Source organism: Orbicella faveolata, unplaced genomic scaffold (assembly GCF_042242905.1).
Source record: "Orbicella faveolata isolate gen_17 unplaced genomic scaffold, um_ofav_v1 contig_25, whole genome shotgun sequence".
In the NCBI taxonomy this organism is placed as follows: Eukaryota; Metazoa; Cnidaria; class Anthozoa; order Scleractinia; family Merulinidae; genus Orbicella; species Orbicella faveolata.
Window position 1 is genome coordinate 16,091,722 of NW_028301553.1, and position 16,665 is coordinate 16,108,386.

The window sequence follows — 16,665 nt, forward strand, 5'->3', positions numbered from 1 at the left end:
AATTCTTAATAGCTTCCTGTCGCGGTCACGAAACCAGACATAGACGGTCGATATGAAGTTGTGGAAGCTGGTCTCGAAATTCGATCGAAATGTTCAGGAACAAGATTAAATCAAAGTTTTCCTGCTAGATGTCACTGCGCGATCCTTCTCAATCGGCCTCCATATTCCGTTTTAGTTAAGGGAGCTTAAAAAATGAAGTTATATTTTACCAGCGAAATTCACAACTGTCTAGATCTGTTTAGTTCGCCAATGGCTCTAAATATGCAATGACAGCGTACAATTTCAAATGGAAAATACGAAAAATTAGCCGTGGTCGTCCGCGTTCCTCAGACTATGCAGAACTTGGCCATTTCACGTTCTAGTTTTGCAGAGGGCGGCAAAGAAATGCACAAAGATTTATAACGCTCGTGCACAGCTATTGTTTTCCTCATTAAACCTTTTGTTTGGTGTCATTCTCGTTGCCGTCGTCGTCGTCGTGGTTTGCTAAGGCTCCCTTATTTTAAGGTGCTCTGAGTAAATTTTCGTGTTTATTGTATACGAAATACAAGTGAAGTACAAGCACTACAAGTATACAGAATTTAGCCCTGATTTAATATGTATACAATCAAATTTACGTAAGTGGGTAGGTACAATCTACAAGCGATTAATTTCATGGGAACTTTAAACTAACAAGTCAACTATAGCTTTACAAATTCGAACCAATTTGGTTGGCAAAAAAGTCCTCAGAAATCACCCAGATCTGTTTCCTAAGAGGCGAAAATCTCGTCCTTAATAATTGCCACAGTCCACACAAAGGTTAGTGGATATTGATGTCAGGTAATTTGAAAGTTCGTGGATATTTCAAACTGAAATGCTTTCTTAAAAGTGCAATGGACTGTCGGTACCTAAATGTAACGGTACATCGTACTGAAAAGTTTCCTGTCCGTGTACACGGCCATCTTATATTCATAAAACAACTAGCGGGCACCAGCTTGCTTGAGAACTCAAGTCTGAATGTCACTGCATTTCAAAAACATCAGTTTGAATTACATTTAAACGAGTTTTACAGGCTTGTCAATCACTCAGAGCAATTTTCGATAACAGTCAATAATAATTAAAGAACTAAACTTGCGGAGCACGGACTTCTTGAATGATCAACCGACTGTTGGGCTGAATTTCTACGGGAACAATCTCTCGGATACTGGGATACCCGGGACAATCATCTAGCGAGATCCCCACGCGAACTAATCCCCCAGGGACAGAGCTGCAATAGCCAGAGATACTGCCGTGCATAAACTTTGGGAGAGTGTTCTTCTCTTCAGCGTCAACCAAGTTAAGGCCACTGAACACTGCATCGATACTCGCAGGGTCGGTACACGTCAGGTTGTCAAACGTGAAGTGCCAAGTTTTACAGCAGGTCCTGCATAAACCGATATGCGTTTCACCCTGGTATGTGACGTGTAGTGACGTTTTGTCGTTCTTTTTAACAAATGTGCAGGCCTGAGAAAAACGGAGACAAAGATTAAAGTGTAAATTCTTCGTACTATTCAGAAGGTTTTTTTTTTTGGTAACCCCGTTTGGGAGAGTTTGATCTAAATCAGGTGACATCTCTGGTTGTGCGTTTAGAAAACGTTGGAGATAAAACTCTACTGCCTTAAATGTTTTTAGATCATCCGTCCGTGTGCTCGTGCGTCCGTCTTTCCGCCCGTCAGTCAGTCAGTCCGTCCGTCAGTCAGTCAATTAGTCTGTCAGTCAGTCAGTCAATTAGTCAGTTAGTCAGTCAGTCAGTCAGTCAGTCTGTCTGTTTGTCTGTCAGTCAGTCATTTGATAAATCGCCAAACAGAGCGTTATTTAATAACAATCACGACCTTCTAGCATACTTACAGCCAACTCTCCACTGGGTGTATTGATATCAGGTTTGAACATGCATTGCTTCCAGTTCAGTTCGCTCACTCCAGGTTCTCCCTTATTCCCTGGTGGTCCGCTTACTCCTATTGTCCCCTTCTCTCCCTGTGTCCCCTGAGCTCCCAATGATCCCACATTTCCCAAACCTCCGGGGCTCCCGGCGTTTCCTTTCATCCCTTTTGCACCTTTTCTTCCAATCTCTCCACGTTCTCCTTTCTGTCCTTTCACTGGAAAACCTCCGCCTCCCACCGGGGAGCTACCAGGTTCCCCCTGAAACCCTTTATCCCCGAGGGAGCCCTGCAAGCCAGCCGGTCCGGCGACACCGTTTGGTCCGACCGGCCCGGGAGGTCCTGGTAAACCAGAAAGCAACTCGCATGATTCCATCATCTGCAGAAAAAAAGAAAAGAAATATAACCAAAAAATGATGATGATGATGATGATGATGATGATGATAATGATATTGGTAATAATAAAAATATAAGACAAAATAAAAATAAAAAAATAAAGAAAAAAAACATGTTTCGTGAACTTGCATTGTCATTCGCGGTCGAAAATTGGCCTTATTGGTCACTGGAAAACCTGAAAATGTTTCAGTTTGGTGAATGTGACATATTCTTTTGGAATGAAGATAAACAGACGCACATAAAGAGGGGAGGAACAGAGAGTACAACAATGGTGTGAGGGAGGGGAGGGTAGAGCTCTCATTCGTCATTGATCTTAACTCGCAATGAGTACCATTCGGACAATATTTTCTGCTCAGTCAATTAAAAAGCGCTCGATGAGAATATCAAACGACAATGCAGTATAAAACATACGGTATTGAGTTTTTTTCGCCGCGACAATTACAACAACAGCTTTAACCACGATGTCTACTTTGAAAATATCAATGACCCAGCGAAAAAAGAACGATTTCTAGCAGCTATTCCTCACCTCGCGACATTCTGTAGGCGTCCATACAATGTCACCTTGGCCATGGACAGTGCTTACCATGAAGGAACACAGAAAAAGAAGCGAAAATATGTGCATCATCTTTGATCACTTTGAGTGCTCACTGTGGGCCTTAAATAGAGCAATAACAGACATCGATTGTTTCTTGGACTGCATTGCGTGACGCGTGCCAAGGCCGATCTTGGCAGAAAACTATTTCCGGATTAGGGCTTAATCTGTAATCCGCAAAAAATTTACAGGCATCAAAATGCTTTTTATAGAATCTTAATACAAAACACAACTCAAAGTGAAACAAATAGTGGCAAGTTAAAACCTGAAAACAACTGCGCGCGAATCTTTTTAGCCTTTCAGTTGACACGCTCGAGAAGCGCGTAACAAGCTACCTATAGTCACGCGCGAGGCGAGAGTCCTTCCTCGCACGATTAATACGCGAGTCGACCCTCCAAGAAGCTCTGTAATCGCATGTTTTCTTTGTCGGCCGTTTCCGCTTGATCTCTTATACATTCGTTCATTGATTTCGTGAGGAAGATGATGCATTTATGTAGTGATAACATCAGAGCTACTCCGAGGGATTTAACTACAAGTAACACGCGAGTTAGACGATAGCAAACCGTGATAAAGAAAAGGTAAAAGACAAAAGGCCTTTTAGATTACTCATGTTCCACAAAGAGCAAAGGAAAACGGATTCTAACGTGGGTGGATGCGTGGAAGGGTGGAAGTGGAAGGCTGAACATATAATTTTCGCGCGCTTTCAGTTAGTATCAATGCTGCCTTAAATTCGAGAGTGGGAGACGAAATTATTTTAGGGCGGTAGTGGTCTTGTTACAGATGGATTATAAAGTGTGGTTTGAAGATAATTTTATTGTTTGTGTTTTGTTACTATTAAACTAGCTCGCAGGTGCTGTAGTGTAAAGTTAAGTGCGTTGCAGGACAGATCATGAGCGGGCTGGGTTCAAACTCAAGCTGGGGACATTGTTTAATGTTCTTGGGCAAGATATGTTACGCTCACAGTGCCTCTCTCCGACCAGGTCTCTAAATGGGTACTGGCAAATGAAATACTGGGGAGGGGATGGGTGGGTAGAGAATCTTTGAAAGAACTAACCTACCATGCAAGTGGGGTGGTAAAAATACCCCCAGGAGATAAGCGCCAGTCCAGGGGCGTAGCTAGGGGAGGGGGGTCCTGGGGTGCCTGTAACCCCCCCTTTTGTAAGCTATTTTAAGCAAACAACCTACAACAGGTGGTGAAAACGATATGACAGTCTAGTGAGTACCCTTACTTTGACACAGTGTGACCCCCCAGCCCGATGGGCCACTTGGCTTGAACATAGACTTAACGAGCTAGCCAGAATTCACGGTAACAGAACATTTATTTTGCATTAATTGAAATTTTAGCCGCTTATCTGATCTTGTAAACTACCAGGTCTAAGTTGGCAAGGTGAAACTATTTGTATCAAGAAGCGAAATAAAACACAGCATCTAGAAAACTGTGTTGAGCCAACCCCAATACCGTGTTCCATCACCGCTCACTGTTTGCACGAATTGGGGAGAAAAAATGTCTCATCGGTCATGCGTCCTATGAACTTTTGAACCATGCATTACTGTATGTGTGTTTCATTGCGAAGGAGAAACTTCTTGGATTAATATGTTCCCATAACGTTTATACAGATTCAGATTATGCGGTATCCGCGACCTTGAAAATCCCGGACAATCCTCCATCTGCAAACCTATCCTCACTGGCCCTGAAGAAAATCTTGTTTCGCAAAAGCCTTCGATTCTGCCATAGGAGTAGAATGGATAGTTGAGGCCCAGACCTCCTGACATTACTGCATCGATAGGGCCTGGGTTTTGGCACTCGACGTCGTTGAAGATGAAGTACCATCGCTTGCAGCAGTCTTTGCAAAGGCCGATCTGAAGGTTGCCTTCGTAAACAACGTGTAGAACTGAGTTAGAGTCTTGCTTAGAGTAGATGCATTCCTATAAAAAGAAATTAATGTATAGTAGGTTAGTTCGATTTCTTCAGCACTTGCAGTGAAGGGATTAAGGTGTGATAGGCAACATCTCTGTCAAACACAAGCCCATCCTCTAGTAAGCGTCCTCTTTTTAAAGCAAGAAATTTATCCACCCCTTCCCTCTCTTTTCAGCCTATCCTCCATCCTCCTTTTCGTTGACAAGTAAAACAGACGATATTATCACGCCAACCTTAGCTTGTGTACGTACGCAGGCTAGCCAACCTGGGCCCTGAACCCAAACTCGCAAACAGTATTACCGAGCTCCGGGAAATAGTACTCGAATTTCAAACGAATCGACTAAGATACTTCATTGATCAAAGCACTGTATATTAAGCCCCTTTCTCTGTTATTCTCCACCTTATTTAAAATGGTTAAAGCCCAAGGATATTCTTTGTCATAAGAGGGACACAAGGTTTAGAGGTAGATGAACTTAACGACCCCCAAAACGCGCACAGCTACCGATGGAGTCAACAAAGTGTATAACAGTTTTCATTTGGTGTACTGAGGATTTCAGGAAATAAAATTCACTTTAAATACACTATGAAAACCTAGGAAAACAAACAGACCTACAAACGACCAAACAAACAAACAAACAAACAAACAAACAAACAAACAAACGAACAAACAAACAAGCAAAACAAACCTATCAAACAAATAGCTACTCTACCTTCAGAAGGCCGTTATCTTTATTGCGGTTCAACTCCCATGAACAACGCGACCAGCTTCCCATTGCACCGGGAGATCCCACGATACCGGGGGGACCGGGCTTGCCAACATCCCCTTCTTCACCTTTGATTCCCCTATATCCTGGAAACCCATCATATCCCTTCCTACCTCGCAGGCCCAGTTCTCCAGGATCTCCACGGTCACCGGGATTGCCGCGTATCCCTCGTTCTCCAGAATCCCCTGGGGGACCGGGTCGTGCTCCACCAGAAGGGGGTCCGGGCGGCCCAAGAGGCCCAGGTCGAGATCTTCCTGGGGGTCCTCTAACTCCTTTTGCACCTTGCGGGCCTGCCGGGCCCGGAGCCCCCTGATTCCCGGGTAAACCTGGTGGTCCGGGTGCGCCTTGGACTCCGCGTGTAATTTGATCACACTCGCGGGTCATCTGAGAGAACGTTTGAGATAAAAACAATGTTGTTATCTGTGGTATGGATAAAATCGTGACACGCGCGTGTTGTTTTCTGAACACGCGAGAGAAACACGAGATTTGGAATTGATTGGAACAGTTGCAAGAAAAGTGCTTTTTAAAAAGGAACTGGAATTGATATTTCGAGTTTGCGTCTGAAGGAATGAAAGAACAAGTTGACGATTTTCTTTGTCTGATCAAACAAACAGCGCTTTATTTATCTTCGCGTGGTGATACAGCGAGATTAAAAGTTCTAAAATTAACTGAATCGGATTACTGGGAAATTGCATAGAATATATTTTCCCCCAATAAGGAGCGAAAATAGAGAATAAAGGTACATTTTTTGAATTGAAAACTATCCTTAATATAGCTTCAACCCTACACCCTAAGCAAGTAGTATGTCTCTAGGCATTTTGCGTCACTATTAGTAACGTGTACGGTTTGACCAACTGGAATATGAAAGCGGGCTGTGGGGGAGACAGGAGGGGTGGGGGAGATAAGAGGGGGTGGGTAGTTAATCGGAGGGGTCATCCTTACCCTTTGACAATCTCTCTGAGTCCATGGTCTAACTCTTTGTCCATAAACAGCCAACAAGAAAACATTTTGAAGGATGAAGGCAATCACAAGCTTCATGTTCTGTTAATGCTGCAACCCTCACCTAAACTGAGGGCAAAAAAAGTAAGAAAAATTGTTTGAAGAGCGCGAAATAATATAGACAGTCGTGTACATTTTAACGTGACAGAACTCGGCTGTCTCCATTCTCCCCCCCCCCCCCCCTCCATTTCGACTGTGACGGAACTTCGTCTGTGTGAAATAACATCAGTTTAAAAACGTAGTCCATTTCACGAAAAATTAAAGAAAACTAAGATTTTTCAAAACCCTGAAATGGTCAATAACAAAACATTAGGACACAAGTCATAAGAGAAATCCTTGCATCATGAATGGGAGGGGGGGGGGGGGGAACCTCAGGAGTATGGAGTTCGGATTCCAGGGGGATGCTGGGAGGGTGAAATGATAGAATGTGGACTGAACAAGGGCCAGTAGTTGGGCCAAGGTTCCGCGAAACAAAGTTGCTAAACATGATTTTCGTCGAATGAAAAAGTGGTTCATACCTTGCCAATCGGCGGAAAGCCTGTTTCAGTCCACAGCCAAATGCTCTCATATAGTTATAAAAACGTGAATATAGACTATAAAGCCTTTAAACCTATGTATCAGTGAACATCTCGCTTACCTACGTACTAACACGTCTCCAGGTGGAAATAGTCGTAGCACAACTTACCTCGAAGGACGCAGCGTATGCCAAATAAACCAGAGATGTTTTGAAACCTTACGTGTTTTAGAGCTTCCAGATAACCTTTGACTCGTTGAAATGGAATCTGATATGGTTTCCTGCCGAGCTGAAGTTTCTGGGTTTTATCTTTCAGGGATGCCTCGCTCGATATCCACTAAGCTCGAGCGAATACCGCGAGATGCGTGAACTCCTCGCGTGTTTGACGTTGAACAATGCGTGCGTGATCATCGATCAAACTTCGTTCCGAGTTTATCGCCAGCTCGCTGGAAGACCGTCCATAGAAACTGGAGCTGTTTTCGAGTGTCTTTGTAATGCAACTGTACAGTTGCAGTACAACAGAAAAAAATCCTAAATTTGTTCAACGGGCTCTCGTATTGGGTCTATTTCTCTACCACTGCTTGCACGTGCTTTAAGGCGTGCGAGTGAAACGCGTTCGTTTCCTTTCTTTGTTTTTCACTCCATAGTTATAAAATTTGTTGTATATTTAGGTATGAATTAGTTGTCCTGTTCCTATAGTTTTAGCTTATATGCTGCTTCTTGGAAGGGCAAGAGCAGATTAAAGGCTGTTGGGGTTAAAGTTATCCTATACTTGCTACCTGTCAACACATTTTGTTTCAAGTTCTGGTTTCAATACACTGCATATATGATATATCTGCTGCTGAAGACCTTGTCAGCTGTCTCGTAGGGCAATTTTTATGTAGACTGCGTAAGACGTACTGAATAAAAAGTTGGGGCACGGTAATGGACAGCTTACAGCGAAAAAATAGGTGTTGATACAAGTTATTGTGTAGCCTGAAAGAAAGATATCCATTTACTCAGGTTGGGTTATTTGACAGTGTTATCTGACAGTGTAACAGACTATGACAGACTGACAGCTTCTTGTCACTTGACATACATTTATAGCTGTCATTTTCAGTAAAAATTAAATACGCAGCAAGTTCATCTTGAATCACTGTAAAACAGATTTCTTTATTTTTTGTTGAAATTTTACATGTTTTGGCTTTGGTTTTAAGCACTTGACATAACCTGTGAAAACAGAACGAAAGAAATTTGTCAGGACGAAATGTTCATTGAACTTAAGTCTTGCAAACACATAAGTTGCTTTGTGTCTTAAAAGCAAATAGTCTAATATTTATACAGCATGCACATACAACATACAACCATACATCATACAACCTCTATACAACATGCACCCTACACAGATTGATATCAAATTCCTCTATGCCTTCCATCAAAATAGGGAAAAATTCCTTACATAAAATCATAAACAAATGTACAATATTTAGAGAGGAAGCCATGTCAGCCTTAGCTGGTTTTCATGCAGGTCCCCTATCCTGGTCAAATTGGAACTTGGAGATGTTGGTTTTTACGATGGGAGGAATACCAGAGAACCTGGAGATAAACCCTCAGAGATAGGCGAAAACCAACAACAAACTCAACCCACATACACGTATGACACTTAGCTGGAATCTAACCCAGCCCATGTTGGTGGGAGGCGAGCGCTCTCACCACTGTGCCATCCCTACTCCCCTTGACGTTTGACCTGTCCAGAGAGCAATTTCCGCAGGCCATATCAAGGCCAGTCAAATGAAAGGTAGCTTATCTACAATACTACAATGCATATGCCATTTGCAAGCAATATTATTATTGCAGTCCAAAGAAGTAACATGTCAGGGCATTTGCCCAAGGTGGGGTCAAGAGAAGCAACTGGTTGAAAATGTTTTTTTTTTTTTGTCTTTTTGGATTTCCTGAAATGATGTGCAATAATAATTTTATGGAACCAAGAATGTCATTTTACCTGGCAAGCGATACGGTCCAAGTCCCGCTGTCCTTGACTGGTGATTGATCGGCCACTAAAATTACCAGAATTATGTGTAAATTAATGAGGTAACCCCCAGCTCTCATACATGTATGGCAAGAACATGCCAGGCAAATAAAAGCTGGCACTGACCTGCACACTGTTTCTGCACATAGGAAAATCAATTGCCAGCAACACAACCTGCCGCCAGTATTGTCCCTTGGCATGCCTGCCAAGTTGATCTCAGGGTTTTCAAATTGAAGTAAAGTAGCAGGAGGAAATACTATAGTGTAGAGCACTACTTGCTCGCGATCAAGGCAGCCGGGTGTGTAAGAATGCTATAGTTCGTTACCTTCTCCTGCTTAGGGGGCAGGTGATGAAAAATTTTCAAAAATTTTTTGCATTCAGGTGCATTCTGGTGGATTTCTAGCACACATGTCACACACACTTAATGGCTAATTTTGAAAACCCTATGAGTGGGTGGGTAGTAGCTGGCAATTAATTTATGTATCCAAGTTGATCTTTGCACAATTTGCACCTATTTGAGTACATGTATGTTGGTGATGCATCAAAAATAAACCCGGGGCTTGCCCAGAATACATTGACTTCTGGCCAATGACAGGCATACTGGCAACAATGTCACACTAAATATATACCAGCAGCATATGAGAACAAGCCTCAAGTCTCTAACTGTTTAGTCCAAGCTTACATGCAAGTAATACAATGTAAGTTTAAACTGTGTGAATGTGGGTAAAATCAATGCGACCAACGAAAATATAATAGAGTCCACTACGCCTTTCGAGCATGTAGTACTTTAAGATGCTGCACAATGAGGCTTTAACCTTTCTCAAGTCTGCAGACTGAAGTGTTTTGATTGAAATGAAAGCTTTGTTTATTAGGTAGACTGGACTGCACCTTCATACTGTATTAGTTAATAAGCTTCAAGGCTTTGATGTTTGAGTCTGTATAAAACTAATGCGTGAAAACTAATGTGTGACCAAATAAAAGTAACCAAAATTTTATTGAATTTGAGCAAATTGTGTTCTCACAATCTTAGGAGCTAAAGAGCCACAAAACTCACCCACTGTTATCCTTCTCTATCAGTTTCAGTTGTTCAAGGCCTTTCATAATATTGCGAGCAACAGATGATGAACTACGCTCAAAGTGGCTTGGCCTCACACCACGTCGCTTACGTCCTGCACAAACACAAAAACAGTCGCTAATAAATCAATATCACAGTAAATGTCAAGGGCAGCTTAGCCTGAATCATAAATAATAATAGTAATTACATACATCAAACAGGGCTTGACATAATTTGCAGGATAACATAAATGAACCACTAAATTCAAGCCCTGACTAGAACTGTTTAAAGCCACTTTGGAGTTTTCCCCTATCTCCTCAGTTGAGCATACCTCAACTGTGAATTTAATGCAAACATTAGAATCAGTGTTGTATTCCATACCTCCATAAACGCGGGTTAGGTGACCAACACCAATACCATTACGAAGGTACACATGACGAAGGATTGATGCTGAAAACACCACAAACAAATGCATAAGTACAATATCACCTCTCTGGGGCAGTTGATCTAGGTATATTACAGGCAAACCAGTTGGCTATTTACAATATGAGGAGGAGTTGAAACCGCAGTCACTGAACACAAATCCATTAAAGATTAAAGTGGTAGGGAACTCAGTGTTCTCCTTTTCAGGCGGTAACCGGTAAAATTTACCGCCTGTAGCACCACTCATTACCACCTAAAATCCCTTGGAATTCTTGAAAATTCAACAGGTAAGAGAAAACAAATATAGTTGTTTCATCGACGTAATCGGTATTTTATCCTTGTAAAAGAATAAATAAACAGATTAAAAGATAAATTGCACAGGCTATGGTTTGTAAGTATTATCTGTGGCGTTCAAACTTTGAGGCAAGATCCGCGAATTTTTGGTGGACTTTCTGCCACCATTCCATCGTGGCAGATGTCATTTCTTCACACGTGCATTGGAGTTGTTTACGTTCAGTTTCAGGATGAAGCGACAACGAACGTTGTTCTCATTTCTCTCCGTCAGTAATGGCAAGAAGACACGAATGGAAACAGTTACAGGTAAAGTTATTTCAGACGTTGCAAGTATTTGATTTGCAAGCAATGTGGGAAAATCAGTTCCATGAACTTCCCACCTAACTATCGGCTTTAGAAAACTGGTGTTGCTAAATTGACCAACATTCACGTGTGGTGAGCGAAAACTTCATCTTTGTCACGAAATGCTCCACATTCAGGTCAAAAATGTTTAAAATCTATTTTCAGACAACGTTTTGAGAGAATCCTTGAAAATAAAACCCTTCCAGAACATGAATGAAAACGAATATGTAGAAATTTCGTTTGGTTTTGAGAGAGGACTGCTGATTCTGTAGTGACAATTCATGTAAGCACAGCGAGGATACCCCGGAAGTAGCTTTTGCCTCCTTTTCTCTGACTTTAGGGCAAGAGAATTAAGACAACGAGTAAAACACTCAAAAATGAAAATGCTGTTTGATTTCATTTGACATCTAAAGCCAAAAGTGTGAAATTAGTAAACTGTAATGCATATTAGATGGAGGTCTTTTTAAGAAAATGTTTTTATTAGTTCCTTCCGTTTTTGAAATGTTCCTTCTGGTGAACAGTTCAATAAGGGGACAGGATACCGATAGAAAGTAGAGCAAGTTATTGATGATTTATGTATTGAGACGTTGACCAAGCGTCTAAAAAAAAGGCTAAGAAAAAACCGGTTTTGCTTTCGATGTTAGCTCTTAAGTGTTGCTGCCGAAATAAACTGACAGGAACAATGAGAAAATCACAAGGAACGTTCTGACAACCATTGATCTTTTGTATTGTATTTAATACTCACACAAACTACTTAGCAATGAGCGCAAAACTTGTATCTGTAAAGGTTTAAGTTAAGGTCAGAGCTGAAGCTGACAAGAATGGGGCAAATTTCAATTCCATGTAATTTACAGAGCAGACCTAATAAACAAGGCTGCGATTCAACTGATTGCTTTACCGGTTTAAAATGCTCTTTTACCTGTTGTACTGAAAACAAGGGAGAACCCTGGGAACTTCAATTACGTGTATCTTCAGGGATACCAAAAATTCTTTGCAAATGAGTTGCACAAAAAGCTTTTGGGAAAAAAGGTAACTGTAAAGAAGAGCAACAAAGCCTAAGTACAATTAAGCTTCGAGGTAACATAATTTTCATTACATTTTCACCAATTCTAAAAAACATTGCTGCCAAGTTCACAGGCCCAGTTTCATTAACCTTTTCAGTAGGATGGCAACTGGTTTTCACAGGCAGGCAAAACTTTTTAAGCTGAAATATTTTTAAAACAAAAACTTTCCTACAGATGGTTAAACAAGGCAGGCAAAATCGTCCCTCACACAGCATGTCAATCTGTATGGTGCCCGTCTCTTAATGAAACCCCAAGTTCAACTTTATCTTCTAAATGTTTACAAGTACAGCAGGGTTCGTACTCTTTTTCAGAAACAAATTTCAAGGACTTTTCCAGGACTCAGATTGATTTTTCCAGGACTCTAAAATTCATATTAACCCTTTCACTCCCAAGATCTTAATGTAATTCTCCTTACTGTCTGCCATACATTTCATATTTTTTTCCTTGAGTTTAACAGATTTCCAGAACTTTCCAGGACCAGTAGCCCTTTTCCAGGACTTTCCAGTCCTGGAAAATGCCACAATAAAATTCCAGGACTTTCCAGGTTTTCCTGGACCTGTACGAACCCTGTACAGTTTGTCAACAATTTTTGGAGACTTCTCATCTGTTCTGAGTTGTTTTACTGACTACTTGAAAGTTAACAACTTGACAGTAAGGAAACTTTACAAAATAATTTTCCAAAATAAAATTTGAGACTGTGCACACAGTGTCAAAGTGCTCTCACCTGCCCTGATGAAGTACCAATCTGGATCATAAGGAGCAAGTTCCCTGCTTTTGGCTGTTTTTACCAGATCAACCCATTCTGGTACCTTCAGCTTGCCACCCCTAATTTGAAAAAAAAAGGAATACTTTAATGGAGCATTAAAACAACGGTTGTCTATGGATCATTTCACACATATCAAACTTGCTGTGGCACATGTTACATGTCTAAATAAATGATTGAATTGAAAATAAATTATACCTGGCATGCTTAGTTCAACAATTGCCCAATCAATGAAAATTGATAATCGATATAACCTATATTAATTGAGAGCAATTACTCAATTAATGGAATTATTCCACACTATCTGTTCCACTGCAGAACTGAACTACATCCAGGACTAAACATCCTCTTTCAAAAAATGTTATCAATAACTTATGATAAATTGCTTGTCAATCATTCATAAGAATTGTTAGAAATTACGAGGTTTTCTATTGTGACTAAAGATTTTCATCGGCCAATCGATAATACAGTACTGGTCAAAGGGATTGCAGCACCTACACACGCGTAAAATGCGTGTAGTCTGCGTGTGGTATTCGTGGACAGTGCGTAGACAGTGCGTGTAAGGTGCGTGTAATTACACAGTGTAAAATTTACTAATCTGGTAGTTACATGCATTTGCGTGTAATTTCACGCAAATGCGTGTATTTTAATTGGAGCAAGAAACCTCTGTTATTCATACACGCAGTTGTGTGTATTGTGCAAAACAAAAAGCCACTACTAACTTGTATTCGAAACGCGCGACTTTCAATGTTCACAACAAAAAGTAAATTTAAAAGCCGACAAGCATTGCTAAATTAATGGACTAGCTTGGGCACCTACCAAACAAATACTCTTTCTTAATCTGTAGCAGCCCGCACTTCTGCTTAAGATCTCTGGGCTTTCGTTTACGTTAAAACATGTACAACGTACGGGTAATGTTACCCACGCAAGAAATGTCATTTTCAACTCCTGTTCCTTCGATGACAATGAAATAGGGATTCAAACAGAAACTCGCGGATTCTCTCTTAATCTTAAATAGCGAAGAATCGAAATTTTTTTAAACAAAATCTAAGCGAATTCATTAATTTTCAATTCATCATATTGGTGTGTAAACCCGCAATGTTTACACCCGGTTTGGTCGATCATTCGGCTTAAATTACAATACACTTCACTCAGACTACCGATAAGCTAAGTTTGAGAAAAACATTGGCATTTTCATCCGTGGGTTAAGTCTGGTTGACAGATCATTGCGTGTCTGTATATGTATTCGTGCATGGAATAAAACGAAGAAGTAAATGATTTCAAAAGAACTCTCACACTGCACAGGATTTCTGCCTGGAGTAGATTTTGGTCACGTGCTAGGCAACGCTTTTCAAGAAGCAGATCGAATTTCATTTCTATCAGATCAAAACAATGTTTTCATATGGAGAACATTTGTTTCTGAGCTATTAATGATGAATCTTTTACGGCTTTTTACACTTAAAGAAGTATAACTGATGTTTAAAAATTAACTGAAAATCTCAAGTGAAATATTGTGGTTTGCTGTTATTTCGTATCCATCAAGCCTCACTTTGTCAGTCGCTGGCAGCCTTGTTGTTTCTCACGAAAAGAAAAAAAAAACATAACGGGAAAAGCTGTTGAACACCGGTTAAGTCCGAATACTTCGGAGCACTATTTTTAATGAATCTTCAGATTGATCTAAAGTACACTGATTGCTGTAATTTAAAATTGAGTGTCATTATATTTTTATGTTCTGTTATCTCAGTGAATCCTAGCTTAAGCATGCCTCCCCGCTGCTGGCGCCGCTTGTTGAAACTACAGAGGAAAAATACTTTCACTGTAAAGCAGTAAGCTGGTTTAAGGAAACTGGTTGATTCTATCAGAAATGTTTGATGACCAGAAGCAAGAAGGCGAAAGACTAAACTGTATCGCTGTGCAGTCCAGTACGGTAAATGTCACATGGTAAATGTTTTGTTTTCATTAAATGCACTTTTAATATTTTGTTCTCATACACGCACTTAATGAGTTCCAGTTGAACGACTGCGAGTAATTTTACATGCAATATCATGTTCACTGTGTGTAGTTACACGCGTGTAATTACACGCATTTTCGTGTAATTGCGTGTAAGGTGCGTGTAAGGTGCATGGACACTGTGTGTAATGTGCCTGTAGTACACGCATTTAACACGTGTGTAATGCTGCAGTCCCTTTGACCGGCACTGTACTTCACTTACTATTAACGACTACATTGATAATATCGATTGGTAAGCAATGATCAATTTTCATTGATTAGGTACACTGGGATTATACCATCAACAGGTGAGTTCACAAGCTACATCAAAGGCCTATCAAGCATGCTCAGCAAAAACAGGTATTATGAATTAACAGCCCTTATCTAGTCCTTGTGGGGTTCTGTGAGCCTGTTATCATTGCGATAGAGTTATCTGATCAAGTCCCAGTTGCTAAACAACATGAACACGTTAAATCTCATAACGATTTCGATCAGCTACCTAACAACATTCTGAAGCAGTAGTTACCTAACAACATTCTAAAGCTTTATACAGTTTACGAAACATTACTTTTGTCAGTTTATAACAGCGTAAGCTTAAATTATCTTCGACTTGATTTAAGCTTAAGCTATTTATTTGTTGCTTCGAACGCGAACAAGAGTCGATTTAATATGATCTCTTTCAAACATTATCTGAAGACAGTTTCGAAAATAAAGTAAAATGTATAAAGAACAAAGTTGAATCGTTGGGCGATCTTCAAAACCACGATTACAAAACACTTTAACAAACTTCTTACTTCTTCAGATGGGCTGCCAAAGCCCTGATGAATTCGTGAGGACAAACGTCTTTTACTGTCACACCACCAGGCATCTGGAACGAAAAACCCACACTCTAGCTCACGATAAGAAAAGGAGGAGTTAGATGGCCTTTTTATTCCCTATCAAAGCTGTACAACATAAGTACACGTGGTTCGATCAAGAGATGATGTCCGCCATCTTACCTTGCTAGAAGAGAAGAGAAAGAATGCGGGGCGGCCCGCGCGCCATAAGGGGTGCGTGGCTCATTGCCAGTCTCTCTCTCGATGTAGACGCAGGGGAAAATTGTAAGTGAGTAGTCCTAGGGACTTTGGAAACGGGGAATATGAAATTGTTACTTTGCCTTTAAAAATAACAGTTTTAACGACCTTCTCGGGGAAATGATTAACTTTTAATCGATGTACTTCGCACCCTTACTTTGAAAATCATGATAATGAGATTAGGAAATAATCCTCGTAATCACGGTGTTTCAGACACTTTAGTCAAATAATTATTTATTATTTCTTTCTATGGATTTTATTTTAAATCAGCGTAAAACCAGGAAGAAAGCATACTTGCTTGGAATTGATCTTAAATGCCTTAGCAAATAAACAACATAAACATGCTATTAAATCAAAACGCCTGGCTGAAATAAGGTCGGACATTTGTTTTCGGACGACCAGAATTTGTGCTTCAACTTTGTTGCACAAAAGAAAAGCAGCTGGTCAGCCTCCCATTAGAAATGGATATTCAGTGGTTTGGGAAATAAATAAGCGAAAATCTACACAATTGTTTGTTTTTATATTTAAATGTTATTTTTCTCCACGATATTAGCTTCTTAGCTACTCTGTAAATCTGTAT

General features: G+C 40.5%; 3 protein-coding genes across 5 annotated transcripts; all 3 read right to left on the reverse strand.

Annotated features, from left to right (window-relative positions):
• Positions 1–570: 570 nt before the first annotated feature.
• Positions 571–3,002, reverse strand: LOC110052759 (uncharacterized). The gene is made up of 3 exons (XM_020758925.2): positions 2,815–3,002; positions 1,864–2,271; positions 571–1,479 (listed from the first exon to the last, which is right to left on the reverse strand). The coding sequence occupies exons 1-3, from the start codon at positions 2,911–2,913 to the stop codon at positions 1,102–1,104; spliced, it is 885 nt and encodes a 294-aa protein (XP_020614584.2). The 5' UTR covers positions 2,914–3,002; the 3' UTR covers positions 571–1,101.
• A 1,178-nt stretch (positions 3,003–4,180) lies between these two features.
• LOC149109151 (uncharacterized) lies at positions 4,181–7,342 on the reverse strand. 3 transcript variants are annotated; one of them, XM_089293848.1, is made up of 4 exons: positions 7,247–7,342; positions 6,505–6,630; positions 5,509–5,946; positions 4,181–4,806 (listed from the first exon to the last, which is right to left on the reverse strand). In XM_089293848.1, exons 2-4 carry the CDS (start codon positions 6,598–6,600, stop codon positions 4,444–4,446), a joined length of 897 nt encoding a protein of 298 aa, XP_089149974.1. In that variant the 5' UTR covers positions 6,601–6,630; positions 7,247–7,342; the 3' UTR covers positions 4,181–4,443. The 3 variants fall into 3 exon arrangements, with proteins under 3 accessions (XP_089149974.1, XP_089149973.1, XP_089149975.1); XM_089293847.1 differs by having other exon boundaries at positions 7,199–7,339; XM_089293849.1 differs by lacking the exon at positions 7,247–7,342 and adding an exon at positions 7,080–7,192.
• An 854-nt stretch (positions 7,343–8,196) lies between these two features.
• On the reverse strand, positions 8,197–16,032 carry LOC110052760 (small ribosomal subunit protein eS19-like). Its single transcript, XM_020758926.2, has 7 exons — positions 16,011–16,032; positions 15,807–15,880; positions 12,985–13,085; positions 10,519–10,587; positions 10,138–10,252; positions 9,057–9,111; positions 8,197–8,284 (listed from the first exon to the last, which is right to left on the reverse strand). Exons 2-7 carry the CDS (start codon positions 15,878–15,880, stop codon positions 8,267–8,269), a joined length of 432 nt encoding a protein of 143 aa, XP_020614585.1. The 5' UTR covers positions 16,011–16,032; the 3' UTR covers positions 8,197–8,266.
• Between the last annotated feature and the right edge of the window lie 633 nt (positions 16,033–16,665).